The sequence below is a fragment of the Spinacia oleracea genome, chromosome 4, assembly GCF_020520425.1.
Source record: "Spinacia oleracea cultivar Varoflay chromosome 4, BTI_SOV_V1, whole genome shotgun sequence".
In the NCBI taxonomy this organism is placed as follows: Eukaryota; Viridiplantae; Streptophyta; class Magnoliopsida; order Caryophyllales; family Amaranthaceae; genus Spinacia; species Spinacia oleracea.
In genome coordinates this window covers 108767835-108788161 of record NC_079490.1, presented here as the reverse complement: position 1 = coordinate 108788161, position 20327 = coordinate 108767835, and the positions used below count along the sequence as shown (strand labels likewise).

General features: G+C 33.3%; 1 protein-coding gene and 1 long non-coding RNA gene across 3 annotated transcripts; one reads left to right on the top strand and one right to left on the bottom strand.

The window, feature by feature from the left end:
* The first annotated feature begins 661 nt into the window (after positions 1-661).
* Positions 662-17792, top strand: LOC110789761 (uncharacterized). Of its 2 annotated transcripts, XM_021994466.2 has the most exons (10): positions 663-1076; positions 5658-5727; positions 7948-8072; positions 8193-8301; positions 8381-8444; positions 8527-8582; positions 10621-10728; positions 16438-16587; positions 17029-17199; positions 17353-17792. In XM_021994466.2, exons 1-10 carry the CDS (start codon positions 793-795, stop codon positions 17581-17583), a joined length of 1368 nt encoding a protein of 455 aa, XP_021850158.1. In that variant the 5' UTR covers positions 663-792; the 3' UTR covers positions 17584-17792. The 2 variants fall into 2 exon arrangements, with proteins under 2 accessions (XP_056698924.1, XP_021850158.1); XM_056842946.1 differs by lacking the exon at positions 10621-10728 and having other exon boundaries at positions 662-1076.
* On the bottom strand, positions 13035-15811 carry LOC110789762 (uncharacterized). The gene is made up of 4 exons (XR_002533660.2): positions 15686-15811; positions 15522-15589; positions 15370-15423; positions 13035-13372 (listed from the first exon to the last, which is right to left on the bottom strand). It is a non-coding gene; the product is annotated as an uncharacterized lncRNA (long non-coding RNA).
* Positions 17793-20327: the final 2535 nt, after the last annotated feature.

Sequence of the window (20327 nt, the reverse complement as noted above, 5' to 3'; positions counted from 1 at the left end):
TGTTGTAACTGATCTTAAAACAGTTGGAATTTATGAGGGTTTTTTGGTAGAAATTGATCCCTATTTATAAAGGGTGTGTGGTAAATGTAGAAAGTTTGGAGGGAAAATTTGCAGCCAAAAGTTTGGAGGGAAAACTTTTGGCTGAAAATCTGTTTTTGGAGGGAAGTGTAAAAAGGGAAGTGGACTTTCCCAATTTGGGAAGTCTTCCCTCCGTTTTTTATTTTGTTGCTTAACTCTCATTGGATGAAATAAATCCAACTCATGTACTTTGGTCCCCACTTCAATCAGATTTTTTCTGATTTTTGATTAATTAATTGAAAATATCCCCTTTCCCATAATTCTTTAATATTTTCTCTCTCCTTACTTTATTCTTTAAAAAAAAAATCTCTTACACACAATCATTTCTCTTACACCCAATCATTACACTTATACCCATACAAACCAAGATTCTATTTTTCTTAAAAACCCCCCAAGATTCCAAATGGATACAACATTTAGAAATGGAGGGAGTAATACTTTGTATAATAAATTTTAATTTTATTATTTATGACTAGAAAAGTGAGGTCAAAGCAAGACAAATGAATAGTGTCAAAAGTCAAAATGGTGCAATTATTTAGGAACGGAGGAAGTATTTTAATTCGGCTTCATTCATTCCACACATTTTTGTAGTCTAAAAAATGAAATAAACCTAAAATCATCTTTCTGAAAGAGAGAAGCTGAGAGTCTGGTAAGTAGGAGAGAAACAAAGTAATACGCAAATTCAATTCATCGGAAACATCATTGAGTACAAAAATGGCGGTATCCTGCTGGATTACATCATCCCCTCTCCAAAAATTTCCGCCATTATCAACATCTTCCTTCCAACTTCAAACTTCATATCATCATCTTCGTCTTCATAGTTGCAGCAGTTCTATCAATTTCCTTGCCGAACCCTTGCATTGCAGTAACCGTGTTTTCCGGAAGCGATTTCTCCGCCATAGCCGCGACCTTCGTGTTCGCTGCAATTCTGAAACTCCTAGTAATCTTAGTGGAAGCTCCGATTCTACTTCTATCCAAGTTTACCGCGATTTTGAGAGGTATTAATTTTTTTTCATCATCATAATTACTAGTATTACTGTTATTATTTTCATTTTAATTCGATTGAGGCGTTTTTTTGTTCAATTTTAGATATATACTGCAATCTGTAGAAGGTACGTCCGGTTGTACGTAGATGTATATACTTTTAACCTCTTAAAAAAGCACATTTTTACCTCTTAAAATAACATATTGTTAATAGAAAGAATATATTATCAAAAGGTATGCAATTAACCATTAAGGAAATTTAAAAATACACTTGAATAAATTGGGGTTCTCAAATTTTAGCTCAAAGGATTTGAGAGGACATGTAAATTATTGTTGCTTGCTCACCTCTTAGATTTAGCTAGGTTTTTTTCTTAATTGGGAGAAGGTACTCCGAGTTATAGTATTTGAAAAAACATATACGCGTTGAAATTGTAAATGTGCTTTTAATGGTAAAAATGTGTTTTTCAAGTACCGTAAAATTTGTGCTTTTTAAGGGGTTACTACGTGCAGTTGGGTGTACCTTCTAATTTGTGGTATTTATGTGTATTTTTTCCCCTGATTTGTTGAAAAGTGAGATACCTTTACTGCTCACTGCTCACTGCTCACTGCTCAGAAGCTACTCCGTACATGGCAATGTTAAGTTCTGAAATTTCTGGTTTTTTTGTCCATGTTACTCGGACTCGGGTAAGCGGGTTGTGGTTGACTCGGCTATTTTGTGAAAACTTACCATGATTTTGGCCCAAAATGTATTTTTGAAGTGTCCTACCCATGTTAGGAGTTATCAGGATCCAACCTGGGTGCTTGAGGTGAAATCAAGGAGTCCAAGACTCCTCCCGGAACATGGTTTTTGTAGCTTCCAGGAGCTAAGTAAGGGTTTGTCCGAATTTTCTGTTCTACGTGGTACGTGAGTCCCAGTAATTTTCTGTTTTTGTAGCTTCAAGGAGCCAATTAAGTGTTTGTCCGAATTAAGGAGTTCCAGTAAATATTTTATTTGGATGATCGATTTGGGAATTATAGGGGTTTGGTGATGTTCTGGACTTCTGGGTAGTAATCTCCTAGATGATTAGTCAAATGGGTCATTTAATAAAAAGGGGCAGTCTATACACTGAGGAGCAACAGACACAGAAGGATCCCTTTCTGCCTCGGTGAGCCTTGAGCCTTATTTACACTGTAATGGTTAACATCTTTGAAGTTTTAGCCTTCAGAGTTTCAGGTGCTGTGAGTAAGGGTTTGTCTGTATTTGCCTTTTCTGGTTCTGTCTGTTCTGATATAACTCATGTGAGTGTGTATGTTTTATTTGGATAATCAATTTCAGACTTGGAGAGGTAATAAGTTCTAAGTAGTAATCCATCAAATGGATAACATCCCTTATTTGAAATATAGAAGGACACAGATGTTAGATTTTCGGGTCTTCATGTGTTGGTGACTTGAGATGAACGGAGATTACCGGTCTGGTCTTGGAGATGGAAAAGATATGATTGCTCCTCATATTATTAATGATGAGTAGCATGTCTGTCTTGGTTGTGATTAGTTCTTAAACCTCTTTCTCCGCATAAGGACAGGGAGAAATGAGAATTATGTTACCGAGATCACCGCTTTTTCTTTCATTGTTGTGTTTAGTATGCAGGAGTTTAAAAAACCGACCAAGTTAAAGCTTGAACCAAATATCTTTTAAGATCTTAGTGTGGCAATTAAAATAATCGGGCTATGTTAAAGAAAAATGTATCAATTTGGGAATCCGGGTTGGGATATTTAGATGTTCATAAATTCATAATGTCCTTGGCTACTCATGAATCTAACTTTTACGCTCCGTTCCCGGATATGCTAAGATTTTCAGAACATAATGTTAAAGAATCTTAAGAGGTGAGCTCCCAAGTTTATTGGTAATGTTGTAATCAAGTAGCTTATACAAAAGCTTAACTTACTTGAGACACCCATACATCAACAATCATGTAAGACCCGGAATCATCCTGCTATGATGGTTACGTAAATGGTTTCTGAATTTAATTGGATCTGTAAACTAAAAATGTATTACTACGGCCGAAATTACTAGATTTAATCTAGACATTACAAAATTTGTTATTTGAGTTAGATCTAGTCTTCATTGGATTGTGGAATGCTTGGATTATTAAGATCTTGATATTTCACATTTTTTTCGTAGTACTAGTCATCCTACAGACATTAAGGTCCTAATAAGGATGGGGATCAGTAATACTTTTGTGGATTTTAGAATAGTGAGATCCTAAGGTATCACTTGTGATCTTAACAGATATTAATTGGGATTCTTTACAACATGCCTGGCAATTTTCTTGTTTTTGCGAGGGATTTATTATGTAGAAATTTCTTTAGAGACATATCGATTGATCTGTTGTCACATCTGCATATTTTACCCTAACTAACTCCCCTAACTTACTAACTTACAAAGCTATTTCCTAAACTACCCCTCTCCATAATATCATTTCATTGCAAATTAAGATAAATAGAAGAGTTGAAGTAACATAGATGGATATCTGGGAAGTTGGAGCAGGCTTAAGAATGGTTGCGCTCTTTGTTTAGTTTGCTGTACCTTATTGCAATCAGCAAGATAGTGTCAGCTATTACTTATTGACAAGAAAAGCTACGAGCTCTACAGACTTGGTACCTGGGGGAAACTATTTTCATTTATGTGTTCCAGCTAGTGTTTCTGGATGCTGAGAATTTCTTCACGACGAACTGTAGTTTGAGCAAGGTTTATGGCTTATAGTATCTTTCTGTGGTAGCCTTTGCCAGGAAGCACTTATGTAGTCAATTTCTATTCAAGGAAGAACAACCATGGCCGATAGACTTTTTAAGATGAGGATTCAAATGAATGCTTCAAGGCCATTTTTTCGTTTTTTCATTTCGACATTCCTTGACATCAAAGGTTTGGAAAAACCTGTACTCATGGCTTACATATCTTTGGGTAATCATTGATCACTGACACAGAAGCTTTGGATGCTATTGCGAAAATTGTGTGCGATGAGAGGAACAGTAGGATCCCATTGTGCTTCTAAAGGCGGATGAGAAGTTTCATGTGAAGAGTTAATTGTCAGCTTATTACGTACTACATGCACGAAGAACCTTACATTATAATGTTTGCTAGTACCTTAGGATGTGGATGTATATTCAGTTGATTTGTGTTTTTAGCATCCCTTTGGTCTCATACTCATAGAGTCATAGGGCTTTCCTTGGATTATCTTTGTTATGAGAGATTAAAATGCTGGTGTGTCGTCCTCTTAGTCTTTGGATGATTGATGGACCTTTCTGTTTGATTCTCTTCTTCTTCGTTCACGAAAAAATTTCTGTCTACATCTTATATTTTTTCTATTCCTATTTTTCTTGTTGAAGTGTTTGACTGTTTGTATTTTAAATTGTTAACTATTCCGGAGTATTGCCCTTTGGTTGTTTGGAAAGAATGAAGTTATCAAGACAAGTCTTTAACTTTCGCTGAAGGTAGAAAAAAGAAAAGAAAGAAGCCTTAAAGCATAGTCTACCTGCTTGGCAAGGTTTTTATGATTGTGACGGACAGACGGAGAAGGTTGGTGCTGATGTCAATCATTGCTTGCTTTGCGATTTGACAGTTGGGGAACATAAATAACTTTGGGGGATGATGAACGATATTCATGCAGTGGTTGTTTGTGCTTCAGGTGTAATGCCTTCAATCTTGATGAATATTTTTGTCTTGTATTATGCTGTACATTCTTTTTCCTATATCAGAGAGTGACATTGACTGTGGGTTGTTTCACTTAATCTAATGAAATTCCATTAATTTTTCTTTGGATCCTCTTTTGTTTTCTGATTGCTGTGTTGTTAGTTTCGCTTCATTTTTGTGATGGAAGATAATTTGCCTATTGCTTCTATTTTGTAGCAAGATTAGTGTAGTACAGTAAAAGGGTTCTAGAGCCTTGTCATTGTTTATGAGGCAAGCGTGGGGAGTGGCACACCTTGAAGAAGTGAGGAACCTTTTTTCAGTTAAAAGGTCAACACGTTATCTTGCACACTTTTCCTTTGCCACAGGAAAATATTTTTTGTGAATTGGGAGGAGAAAAAGTTTAGATAAATGTCTGTTGTCGTTGTTGAAGAGAAAAAGAAAGTATGAGAGTGTGGGGTTGGAGAGTGAAGGGGAAGTTTTGGGACAACCAATAAGTATTCCAAAATAATAGAGGATGTAGGGAATATAAAAATATTTTACAAGGCCATAAATTTTTAATAATATGCGTCGTACTGCCATATCTTATAAGTCTTGCCTCTTGCGCTGAAGCACCTTCACCTCAAGGTGATCTTTCTTGCACTTTCGTAAATCTATTTGCATGTGGCTTTATTTGCTCTTCGGAAGAGACGCGGGGCGTCTAAAGCTGTAGTTTTCGTATAAGGTTATTGTTTTCTGAATTTTTTTTTTCTGCTGTAGGAAACGTTTGAGGGAAATGACTTCACATATCTACAAGTTGCTTTTCCTATGATTTCTTATTATCTAATCAGAATTTTAAAGTAGTGTTACATATTAGCCTCTCAATACCTCACTCATCGAAGAGAAATATCGAACTAGAGAGAAAAATGAATATGTTTTCTCCGTGCAGATTGGTTACGGAAACAGTAAAACAGTCACAAGATGCTTGGGGTGGAGCTAGCAACTGGAGTGAAGTTGAGGTGCCATCACATTATTTTGTGCAATTTGTGATTGTGAATGGTCATACATTTTATGGTTGAAAATTGGGCTGCATCTTTCTCTAAGAGGTTTTCTTATGTTTTAGTAATACATGCAGTTAGAGATTTATTCTTTTTTCCCAATCAGTGGTTAGTGATCTAAAAAGGAGGCTCGCCATTAATAGATCAGAAAGTGACCACTGGGGAAGTGGGAACTGGATTGTTATATAGGTTTTGAAGAAAATAAAAGGCACTCTACATATATTCGAGAAAAATGTGATACATGTACCTTTATAAAAGCACTTGATATTTTAGAGTGGAAAAAGTCATATTTGTAATTTTCAACTTATTTCATTCAAAGCTTATACAATTAATATCCTAATGCTATAAGCTTTCAGAACTTTTCAAAAGAATTTTTTTTTATAGTTGTATGTATCATCTAAATATCTTATGGGATATTTTAGGGTTGAAACTTCAATGAGCTATCTTAATTATTTGCTTGTGAAATGGCATTATATTTTTACATATTTTAGTTAAAATAAGGTTAATGGCTTTCTGCATTATGAAATGTTGTGTACGTAGGTCATACAGTGTGGTTCATGTGTCTTCCTTTCCTATTTCATGCATATCCTATTTCTGGCTTTTCATTCTCCTGGCTTGTACGTCCGCCTTCTCCTCCCTATTTTCCAAATGTTTGTGGCTAGGGAGGTTTGCAAATGATGTAGAGGTGCTCTGGAAAGATGGTTAATAAGTTGAAGGCCTTGTTTGTCAATGACTTGTTCGCTTGGGTCACTTGGCTTGATTTCCCAGCTAGGAATACTAACCATTTGTATTGGTTGAGTTTATTAAAATGTTTGTTAAATTAGCTGTTGGCTGTTAGTAGTTTGTAAAATGATCAATGTTTCCATATTCTTGGCTGAAAAAACTTCCCTAGCAAATGCTGAGGTCAATTTTCAGCTGATTTGGAAAGTCATTTAACAAACAATTTTTTTTTGCTGGTTGAGCACATTAATAAGCTAACAAAAAAAAACTGGGCCATAAAGAAAACTTTTGCAACAAGGCTGAGATACCGGATAAAAGGATGGAGTAGAAAAGTTGGGAGGGTTTCTCGTGGAATAGGAATCTGAAGTCTACCAGCAAACTTCCAACCATGTCGAGTCTGGTGGATTTTAAGGTGAAGAGTGGATCTATAGTGTGATTCTGGCTTGATATATAGTGTAAGTCTGGTGATTTTAAGGTGAAGGGTGGACCTATATTGTGATTCTGGCTTGATATTTGTGTAAATATCAACCTTTGTAGTCCAATGAATGGGACTTTTTAGAGTACCCTCTGGGCCCTCTCTCAAAGATGCCAAGTCTAATGCGAAGTGTTGTGTTGTGTTTAAACGAAAATGGAAATCAAGGGGAGTTGGCCTTCTGTAGATTCTCTAATGACTTAGGAATTGATCCAATTATTGTTTTTCTTTTTATTCCCTACTGATACTAATTTCAACTTGGAGGTTGATCTAATGGTTCAGTTGCATGGCAAGGAATCTCCAATTATATAAGAGGCTAAGAGCTTCTGCTGTTTTATAAAAATGGAATACTTATTTTTTCTTAGTTTATTTGTCTCTTCTTGGTGAACTCATTGGAAATTTAAATGTCTTGAGGAAGCTCTTGTTTAAGGACTTATACCTTACATGGTAGGTATTCTTTGATAGAGTACTTGGTGGACAGTAGTTTGTCTATAGTAGTAATTGTGTTCAGAACATTTCGGTTTCAGATTGATGTGTGTTCATTGAACTGGATGCAGATATTTGTGAGCATTTTCATGTCTATGGGATCAGAAGTGCTTGCTTAAATTACTAAAAGAACACTCTTCCTAAAAAATATATGGAGTAGAAAATACCCTGCAACCCCAAATCATTTTGGGACTAAGGCTTTGTTGTTGTTGTTGTAGAAAATACCTTGCACTTTTTCATAGTCTCATGCATTAAGGGAGTTAGATGACATATTTTTCAAGGAGAGTCATTGTTTAAACTATAAACTTTAAATGTCTTGTCCTTGGCTTCTATATCCTTGTGTTTGACAAGGGTATTACATTTTGCTTATCAGTATAAAATATATATAAGATGTTTTTTGATGTAAATGCATCCTTCATCCATGACTTGCTGCTGGATATACATTTCCTTATTCATATGATTATAGTTACGCTTGCAAGTTTGGCTAACCATTAGTTTTTCAGGGAGCTTGGGTGTTGGGACCGACACACTCAAAACCATGGTCAATTGTACATTTTATTGGCGGTATATTTGTTGGAGCTGCTCCACAGCTTGCCTACCGTTCATTTCTTGAACGCCTCTGTGAAAAGTAAGTGTTCTTTCATTGTAAAACTGTCAAGTTTTGTCCTCCTGTCAAAAAATTTATACTGTTCTTTATGTTTATCCTGGCGAGATTTAGGAAGTGTCGTCAACATTTTTAATGTCACAGGGGTATATTGGTGATTGCGACACCATATGCTAGTGGATTTGATCATTTTTCAATTGCTGATGAGGTGCAATTTAAGTTTGACCGGTGTCTCCGGTCTCTACAGGAAACAGTGAGTGCCTATTTGTCTTGCGCTTCTCTAGTTGCTATATAATTTTACTGTATATTATACATATATTTTTCTTGTGTAGGTTGGTGACCTTCCTACTTTTGGAATTGGGCATTCACTGGGCTCTGTTGTCCACCTATTAATTGGTATTTTACTGTGTACACTTAACCACTGTCTCTGATTGGTTTCCATCTCCCAACTGCTTTATAAGAATTTTACGGTTATCAGGATCAAGGTATGCTGTGCAGCGTAATGGGAATGTATTCATGGCATTCAATAACAAGGTACCTTGCTTTTATTGCATGCTCCTTAGACTTGTGAAGTTGTGACTTAACATCTATCAGTTTCATATGCTTACATAATTGTATGCATCGAGTGTCTACAGTTAAGCTTTCATTCAGCTCAAAAAAAAATCTAGGCTTAGACTCGCTCCTCCTATCCTTCTTATCTCTCTCTTTTTCTTTGCTTTCATTTTAGGGTTTTGTATTGTTGATTTCTTTAAGTGAGTGCCGGGGAGACTGTGAGAGCCCGAGGGCTTGCATACTGTTTTTGAAGACGCGCTAAATTATCTTGTTAATTGGCGATTGTCAAAAATTTGCATTCTGTGTTTCATGAGGAATATCAGTGTATGGTCTTGCCCCTAACCATCAATCAGCCTAAAGTTTAAACTGGTTTAGTAACTGTTTCCAAAAATGACTACTTTTTAAAATAAGTACTTAGAAATGCTGATGCAACTAAATTGGAAAAACACCACAATTTTGATTGGACCCCGTATGCAATTAATGCAATGGCAATATTTTACATATCTGTAGTGGTCTTATGTTTTAGTATGTGAGGGTTGTATTTTGCAGAAATTCTAATCAATAAACATAAGTCTTCAAGATTCTCTAGCATAATGAAAGCCATTTGCAAGTAATTAGTCTAACTACTTCAAAAAGCTCTTACAACTTGTTTTAAGTTGATATGAAAAAGACTATATAGGATCAGAGGTTTTATCACTGTGTTCTTAGATGACTAAATATTCCAACGACCGACATACTTTGGTGGTTCCTTGATTATATTTAGTCAGAAAGTGCCAAAAGAATTCTGCAACAAGGATCTTTTTTTTTAATCTTGCTGGAGATTGATTGTTGCCTTGGTGTCACTATGTGCTTCAGTGGGAGTAGAGTCTACTAGTTTGCTTGTCAAATCGAGTGAAAGTATGTACCCTTTTTGCATGTCCTTGGGGTCTATGGAAATTTGGATAATGAATGTAGGATTTTGATTCATTTGCTTGAAAGCAGGTTATCGGGGAGGTTTGGTAGTTTAAAGACTACATAGAAAGAAAATTCTGATAAAATATACCAAGCAGCTCTTGTATTACTACAAGTCTACAACAAACAATTTTATATTGTTTATGTAATCTTTTTTAACTTTTCGAAACAGTTTTTTCTTCAAACCCTTCAAGGTTATTTGGCGTTGATCCATTCGAGGATAGGAATGTCTACCTAGCACAAGAATGTCTTGTCAAACCCACCAACTCCTGGATGATGTCAACTGAGATTTCAAGTTTCGTAAAGATTTGATGTTGCCTTGCTGATAGTGTATTGATGCTTGGTAGACCGTTCTATCCTACAAAAGCTACTTCCTACGGCTTCTATTCTGAAAACTGATGCTATTTCTCTCTGTCCACAGAACTCAAAGCATAACAAAAAAAAGCCATCTATCCCTTATGTCTCTCAAGTCCTGAATCTAACATAATTGAGAGGCCCAGATTGTCCAGTGTCTCTGTTTCCTCGTAATTTTCACCAAGTGTAGGGAGTTAGGGACCCTATTTTGATGCTTGTCTCTGAGAAAAAAACAAGATCAGTGCAAAGTTTCAATTTTCAAGATGCTGAGCTTGTCACTCCTAGGGACCTTTTCCGTGTACGAGTTGTGTTCAATGGGTGTCTTTCTCCTCCCTCCCCCGTTGGTTGATAAGTTCTATTTCTATGATCCCGAATCATGAGGAGATTTTTTTTCTAAAACGGCTTGCAATCTGTCCTCGTGTTTGAGCGTGAAATTTCTGTCCTCATGTTTGTTGGAGCATGATTTTTATCTGTTTTATGTCCTCATGTACTTTTGTTGCAATGTCTTGTACCATTGGTACATCTATATGTATTTTCATTGTTTTATCCGAGATTTTTTAAATATTATTTGAAAATTCAGCCATTCATTTTGGTTATCCTGTTGGTTGTGGCCGATCAACCCGACTAACTAGAGCTAGACTTTAAAAGATTTACAATGTCTGTCGTCCCTCTGCTTCATTTCACTGAGATACTGCTGCTTGTTGGGAGCTGACAGGACCCAAGCCAAGCTATTCCATTGTTTTCACCTATTTTTCTCCCTATGACTCAAAGAATGGGGCCCCTTCTGTCACAGATAGCATCATCAGAGACGGTGCGGCTTGGTGTAAGTACTTAAAGCTTTTGTAGCATTAAGTTGCGTCAATGAATGATTATTTTCTGTATACTTGAGATCGTTTTTCTTTCTGCTGCTTCAAAAGATTGTATTGATGGAGCATCACTATAGCATGTTAGCTTGGTTAATAACCCATCTTTCATAAAGGAGACGGGAGTTCAAAAAGTTTCTGTTCCCTTTTAGGAAAAGAATTATAGTTACAAGATGAAGATGAAATTTGTTCATCCTTCACCTAGTTTTTGAATTAAAGGATGCTGAAAATTTTAAAGTTTGATGGGACTATGGGAGACTCTTCTGGGGTTTTGTTATGCAACGCTTTCCTATCTTTATTGAATAAAATCCCTAAATACCCAGCTTTTTCCATAAGCAAATTTTGGATGGCCAAGGTTCCTCTAAAAGTTGCCTTTTGTTTGGATACCAGCTTTGGGACGGATCAATACAAATGATAATTATGATATGCTCTAAAAATGAAGCCCGGGGTGTGTTATCTCACCTGACATTTGTTTGATTAGCAAAGCTAATAGTGAATCATGATCACATGTTTTCCTTCACAACGAATTAGCATGTCATCCGTGAAGGTGACTTTTTGCTGTACATGAAGAGGATTGGGAAAGTCCTTCGAAACAAGTGACTGGTTACGTTCAAATCCGTTTTGTGGGGTTTGGAAAGGGCAAATGAGAAAAGGTTATAGCGGAAAAATGCTTTGATGGCTATCTTGTGGACCATTTGGCTGGAACTTTATACTTATCATCAAAAAAATAATTTGCTAGATATCTTAATGCCAAAGTGTTACCTACCTTAGTGAACGTAATAAACTATTCACGAAGTCAACCCTAAACAGTAAAACATATTAGAGCTGTATTAAACAGATTCACGTGAATAGATTACTTCTGTTTTTTTCTTCCCCTTCTGAAAACAGTTATTGATTAAAAAAAAAAGGGAGACAAAAAGTATTACTCTGTAAAAGATTATTGTGAAAATTTCATCAGAAAAACGAATGTGCATTATCCTCAACTTTCTACATTTGGGATGGAAAAGAAGGAAAGGTTGGGTTTGAGTACGTCTAAACATCTAGTTCGGTATATCATTCCGTGTACATTGTGCGGACGTAATTTCTTTGTCTCAACTTCATGTTACTATTGAAATGATAGGTAAGCTCAACATTTATAAGAATAAAGTGTGTAACATTTAGATGCTAGTCATAATTTAATGAATGAAGGTGGCAGCATTTGAAACATAAGCTTTTTGGATGTTTGAATTAAGCATGAATTTGTTGGATGTTTTCTAGTGTACATTTGATTAGCGAATGGCCAAGAATACTTATATTGTCAATTATAACGTGACTAGTGATAACTCAGACTCTCAGAAGCTATGAAGCACGGGTACGGCCCCCAGGTACCGTATCCTGTACCCGGTACGGGTACGGCCCAAAAACGTACCCGGGGCGAATCTGAAAATTGGGTACGCGGGTTGGAAATGGGTACGGTTGGATTCGTTTTTGGGGACGGGTGGGTACGTTTTTGGGGGTTGAATTAGCATTTTCAGAGGTTCTATGGTGCTGGGAAGCCCAAATTCATTAATTAGGGTTTTATTTTCAAACTCACCAAATTGGTCACCTGCGTCATTGGTAAGTGGTTGTTGGACGTCGCCGACTCGCCGCCGGTCGCCTCACAGTACCACCGGTCGCCGCCGCCGGTTGTCTCATCGCCGGTTCTTCCTGTTCGCCGCTTCGAGGAAGCTTCGATGAAGTCGAAGTTCTCTTCGAGAGTTCGAGGAAGTCGCCGCCTCGCCGGTTCTTCTTCTACGCCGTCGTCTTCTCCGTGTCTCCCTCAATCCCTCGCCGGCGATGAGTATTGATTAACCTTCTCTGTTTTTTTTTGCTTTTTCTTATAGAGGGAGAAAGGCTGGAATCCTCGTTATTTTGTTTGTTTGTTGCTGTGTTTTTTTTTTTTTTTTTTTTTCTTTTTCTGTTTTTTTTTTTTTGGGTGGGTGAGTGGGAATACAGTTGTCACCCACTAAAGTAAAGTTTTAATGTCTCTAGTTTTGTTAAAGGGAAACTATCTTTATTTGTTGAGTAATATATGCTTAAACTGATATATTTCCATTTAATTTACATGATCAGACCTAGAGACATTACGTGATAAGTATGAAACATTATTCTTTATTAATCTAATTTTAATTGTGATTGAAATAATGTAAATTAATAAGCTTATTTCCATTTAATTTACAAAAACTAAATTTAAGGTAATATATTATACATTAAATGTATTATATTTATTTATTTAACTTTTGCCGAATCCGAGCCTGTAATAGCCTGCCCATAACAAGATGATTGCTTATCACACTTAGCCTATATTTAATCAACTAAACTCAAACCAGCAGCTTAAGCCTTAATATTACTTACCGATAATTACAAAACAATTAATAGTAATCCAAAGCAAAATAATAATAACGATTTACAATCAACCCAAAATATCAAGCTTCCATAAAGCTTGAATTACACCTTGAGCAACTTAGAACACGATCTTTAATCGTTTTCGCCATGACACATACAAACCTTGCATTAATCTCTAACCATTCCTTTGCCTTTTACCTAGACTTGATCATCCCAACCTCCATGCAAAACATTTTAACCCTGCCCCCACCAGGACAGGTTCAGAGAACAAAGTCAGGGAACACGAGTACACATTGTCCAACCTAAAATATATTTGATAGGTGGCTCAAATAGTATTAGTTTTTGTTTCATGATCATTTTGGAAAACACTTTACTTATTCAAATCACATTACTTAGAAAACATTGTTTGATAAAAGCATCATAATTCATTTGAAATTCATTTCACGCTTTCACGAAGTTATTATCATTCAAATAATAGTTTAGGATACGAATATCCACATATCATAATTTCCTCACATCACTTCCAAATTCACAAATCATCAAAAGTTAGTCCCATGATATCACTCATCTAATTATTTTCATATTCTTGATCACTTCCAATCATACTTCATCTGACATTTACTCATAATGACAGCTCATATATTTCTCCAAATGTAACCATTTTCAAACCATGAAATATGCCACAAAGTAAAAATCATAATATATACATTCTTAACTCAATGTAACACTCATTGCCATAACATTTCCAAGTTTTGCTTCGCAATTTTCTTATAGACATAATTCCAATACATAGGTTCATTATGTTCTAATATACACATGGTATCATTTCATTCACCAAACCAACATGGCTCTAATAGGTAGTATACACTCACTAAGAACATATTAATTTATGGTCGGGGAAAAGCGAATACGAATTATGATCATCATGACCGACTGACTCTAAACTATGGGGGTCGTCACCCTCCTACTAACCAATATTCTTGCAAGACTAATCAGGACGGCAGCTGCAAGTGTCGAACTCGCCTGCAAGACGGCAGCTACGAGTATTTCACACTCGCCTGCAAGACGGCAGCTACGAGTATTTCACTCGCCTGCAAGACGGCAGCTACGAGCATTTCACTCGCCTGCAAAATGACAGCTACAAGTGTCATACTTGCCTGCAATAAGTTGTGCTTCACTGTTGTTGACGGCTTATTTTCCCCTTTTAACAAATACTTTCCGTAACTCATAAATCTACTCCCTTTCCATGTCGGTTTAAGTTAAATATCTCACATACTAGTTCATCTTACCCAACGAAAAGATGTAAATAATAATAATAATAGTAATAACAATAATAATAATAATCATTAAGTTTCTATTAACTAACTCCCTTGAGTCACTTGTTCTTACAAAAGAAAATAAGTAGAATGAGTAAACTGAGGTTTCGTAGTTCGCAAACTTATTTAAATAATATTCTATATTAAAGCTCGTTAAATCATATATTAGTACGAAAAATATCTTCATCTTAAGTTTACTTATTTATATCCTTTTTGATTAGAAAGAGAGATAAAATTGAGAGTTAATTGGGAATATTTACTTTAAACTTAAAACTAAAAGTTTACTTAAGAGAATAGAAATTCGGCTTGGATTGAACATTGTTGGTTCAAAAACAACTGATTAATAATTAGTATACTCCCAACTGAAATGTCAACAATATAAATACTTGAATCTAATCCCAAAGAAAACTAAACACTAGTTTGGCAAGGTAGAATTTTATTTCTAATTATTTTACAAACTCCAATCTCGTTTTAAAATACTTATAGGAACGTAATCTGACATAACTCCCTCACCAGAGATCCAAATCAACCCATTCTTGAGCCTAAGTTCAAGAGATTTTCAATACGAACAACTTTTGTGAGATAGCATTTTGGCAAAAACTGACCAGAAAACCCCGAAATTGCAGTTTACCAAAACTGGTTCAAAGACATACGAATTGGAACAAGAAGAGAAAATATAATGAGTTAAATGTCAACAAAAAAAAAAAAACCAGCAAGCAAATATGAAACCAATACATTCACAAGTATAGTTCATGATTCACACAATTATATACTTTCTATTTACCCAACATCATGGCACTCATACTAGATCAGTCATTAACATCACAATACATATACAACACATAATTCTTTTCTAAATCACAATACTTACTCAAAATTATACAATAAGAAAAACCAAAATAACATATGACTCTTATGTACCTTAATGATTGCCCAACTCAAGGTAGTTCCTTCTTATACTTCATATTAATGGTCCTAATATCACCCAAATGTAATCATATTAGTTTCACTCCCCTTCCTTAAGCAAAGCCCCAAATAAATTCTCAAAGTAAAACCCGAATTACGTTACTTACCCAACTAGTTTCTCCTCCAATCTGGGGTTGTTCCTCTGCTTCTTTTATAATCTTCTTGCTTCCTACACCTAGTATAAACACCAAAGATTAATGGGGTTTAGTTGCATGTCAATTTAGTTGAAGATAGATTGAAGAAATTTTAGAGAGAAAGGGTGGTTGCTCACTATGGTGTTGTTGTTGTTCCTGGTGTTTTTCGGGTGACAAAAACAAGAGTGAAGGAGTAATGCCTTCTTAATTTCTTTGGGTTTTATATGTGGTCCATTTAATTACTAAATTGTCATTAAGTTCCATCTATAACTTACATGCCCAATCATAATCCCACAACTGCTTACTCTTATAATTACGTATATAGGAAAACCTTAAAGTCCATTATAATTTAAAGTTAAATAAATAGTTATAACAATAATTATACTAATTTAATAATAATTGTTCGAGTGGACACCAAAATTAATAGCAGATTTAGGCAAGCTATTACAGAGCTGTACCCGTTTTTAGAAATTTTGATTTTGCCGTTTTCTGTCCCCGTACCCGTCCCCGTATCCGTACCCGTATCCGTATCGGTGCTACTTAGCTCAGAAGGGCTAACTAAGCTGTCAATCACTTGAGCAAGTCTAATATAAGATGGAACCTCTTTCTAGAAAATAGAAATGCAACTTTGTGAAGTTCAGGTTGGTAAATTGAAGAAATTACAGTACTCACTTAGCCTTTTGTGGAATATAATAGCAAACATTTTCCAGTTCAATTTCTTTTCTCTTCCTTTTTCCTTTTTTCCCGTGGGTGGGGTGGGGTGAGGGTTGAGAAAGTGGCCAGGGTGGTTTATCTGTGTGCTCTTCTTCTATTGCAAATTTACTATTCTTGCTATCGTTGAAAACTTTCAAAATTGACTACTAAATAATATGTGATGTGCAATGTATAGGCGGAGACGACTCTTAAGCAGTTGGAGAACCTTAGCCCTCCCATCATGAAGCAAGTTCTTCCCTTGCTTGAGCAACTTCCACCGTTGTACATGGACTTGGCTAAAGGAAGAGAGAACTTCAGTCCAAAACCTGAAGAGACTCGACGCCTTGTATGTAAATCACCCGCCTTTATTTAGTCTATTTCTGGTTTCCTCTTATTGGTGTTTGCAGAATTCTCCCTATAAAACTTGCTTGCTTCCCTTCCCCCTCCCTTACGGCATGGAGAAATTGTGAATTATGATGCATGTTCTGCTTTATTTCAGTTAGATTGTTAAAGTGATTTCAGATCTCTGGTTGAAAAGATAACCTCCAACCTGCCATCAGTTGCCAATTATTGGGTATAACTAATAACTTTGTGGAGATTCAACTGAATGAATTGGAATGATTTTTTAACTTGTATATAGGGAACCTAAGTTTGGCCTTTTTATGTTGTAAAAAAACATGAGAAATTGCTGAAAGTATTTTACAACTTAGTTAAGTTTTACTTACTTTTGTAGTGGACGATTATGATGCAAATTGACCTGATATTATCCTTGTATTGAGTGTTCTAGGTAAAAACGTACTATGGCATAAACAGGAATCTTCTGATAAAGTTCAAAGATGATATGATAGATGAGACGTCGATGCTGGCACAAGTGCTGACTGTTGATTCTGCTATTAGTTGTGAGCTGGACATGTCCATTCGTACAGTGACTGGCGACCATGGTACACCTTTGCAGCAGGTGAATCTAGCTTGTCAAAGAAGTTGACCTAATTTATATATATATATATATATATATATATATATATATATATATATATATATTTTCTCTTCCTAATTTAGGGGTATAGTTTGATTTTAATATGAGAGGGTGGATTTCCCTTTTGATTGGCAGGCTTTCCCCGATGTTCCTCCTGCAATGGCTGATGCAGTGAATCGTGGAAGTGAGCTTTTATCGAATTTGATTGCTGGGACTCCATGGGAGACAATGGCTAAGGATGTCAGCACATCATTGGGCATTGACACTCAGATTTTTCGTGCAGAGTCTTCAAAGGACTTGGAGAATCTTGTTGATGTTCTCAGTTCTTGGATGTCCTCCAACACAGGCCCAAACCTATTGAGGTGAGGTGAGGTGATGACATACATTATACTTCACATAGGATGCCAGCGAGTAATATACTTCGGATATTATACCAAGTTCCGTGGCTAACAAACAAGTAATTGATGTAAAGATAAACCTTGTAGTGCACAACGCAAAATCGACAGAATATTGCATATATGTAAATAAATTTCAAATGCTGATATATATTAACAAAAAAATGTTCATATCCAAAAGCATTTGAATGGTTCGTTTAAGCCATATGTATCCGGCATCGGCATCGGCATCACTACCCGAAACATGAAACTTTCTCGAGTCAAGAGAGTAGAAGATCATTTTATTTTCTCTCAACTTTGGGAGGTAGATTCTATTTTTCATACCGGAATCGCTCGTAAATGTTGAAAAAGATGATGCCATACACAAGCGTGAATCATGCCGGGATGGATCAATCATTTCACACAAGTTATTCTTCTTCTTAAAGAACAGTAATAAGTAAAATAATAATAAAATAATAAAGTACTTGTAATTTTAACCAACCTTGGATCAGTTGTATCCACCCAAACAGGACAGCTGCTGGGATGTACATTATACAGTATACTAGGACGAAGAGCAGTTGAACTTTGATCATGTAAGTTATATGAGTACAAGGGAAATACTTCTGGCTCATCAAGAGTAGGAGGGTGACAAAAGTAGATACACTTCCCTTTGATATCTCCTAATTGTGATTTATAATCATCATCATCATCATCATCATCATCATCATCATCATCTTCCTCAGGTCATGAATTAAGGCCGATTTTGACATTGTTGAGTTGTTCTAGTTCAGCTAGTAACGGGGGGAGATCTAAAGGAGGAAGATTTATTGTGCTTAAACTAATACTCCCTTTGTCCTTTAATACTCGCACCATTTTGACTTTATGCACTATATACACACTTCACTTTGACCCTATTTTATTTCGAGTATATAAAAACAAATGTTAGTATATAATATATTGTTGGCTTCATCTTAATATATATTTTCAAAATATTAATATTTTTATAAGTTTTTATAATATGTAGTTAAAGAACTTGGTGGTCAAAGTTGTGCATTGGCAAGCGTGTCCGGTCAAAATAGGTCGAGTATTTAGGAACGGAGGTAGTATTATTTTCCAATTATTATTATTATTGGAACTTATCTAAAATTATTGAAACTTATTAGAAGTTATTTGAACTTATCTGAACTTATTGGAACTTATGTGAACTTATTGGACTTGAACTTTTAGTGAACTTATTTGAACTGAACTTATCTGAACTTAATAATACATAATAAATAATAAACAATAAACAATAAATAATAAATAATAAATAATAATAATAATAATAAATAAATAATAAATAATAAATAATAAATAATAAATAATAAATAATAAACAATAATATAATAATAAATAATAAATAATAAATAATAATAATAATAAATAATAATAAATAATAAATAATAAATAATAAATAATAAATAATAAATATAAATAATAAATAATAATAATAAATAATAGATAATAGATAATAGATAATAGATAATAGATAATAGATAATAGATAATAGATAATAGATAATAAATAATAAATAATAAATAATAAATAATAAATAATAAATAATAAATAATAAATAATAAATAATAATAATAAATAATAACTAATAACTAATAACTATAATAATAAATAATAAATAATAAATAATAAATAATAAATAATAAATAATAATAATAAATAATAAATAATAAATAATAAATAATAATAATAAATAATAATAAATAATAAATAATAAATAATAAATAATAAATAATAAATAATAAATAATAAATATAGATAATAATAATAGATAATAGATAATAGATAATAGATAATAGATAATAGATAATAGATAATAGATAATAAATAATAAATAATAAATAGATAATAATAATAAATAATAAATAATAAATAATAAATAATAAATATAATAATAAATAATAAATAATAAATAATAAATAATAAATAATAAATAATAAATAATAAATAATAAATAATAATAATAAATAAGAATAATAAATAATAAATAATAAATAATAAATAATAAATAAAAATAATAACTAATAACTAATAAATAATAGATAATAACTAATAAATAATAATACAATAATAACTCATAAATAATAAATATATAATAAATAATAAATAATAAATAATAAATACTATAATAATAATACTAATAAATATAAATAATAAATAATAATAATAAATATAATTAAATAATAAATCATAAATACTAAATATAATAATAATAATAACTATAAATAATAAATATACATAATAATAAAAATAATAAATAATAATAATAAAGAATAAACTAATAAATAATAATAATAAATAATAATAATAAATAATAAGTATAAATAATCAATAATTAAATAATAAAATAATAATAATAATAAATAAATACATTAATAATAAATATAAATAATAAATAATAAATAATAAATAATAATAATAATAATAATAATAAAAATAAATAATAAATAATAAATAATAAATAATAAATAATAAATAATATAATAATAAATAATATAATAAATAATAAATAATAATAATAAATAATAATAATAAATAATAATAATAAATATAAATAATAAATAATAAATAATAATAATAAATATAAATAATAATATAATAATAATAATAAATAAATAATAATATAAATAATAATAATAATAAATAATAAATAATAATAAAAATAATAATAATAATAATAAA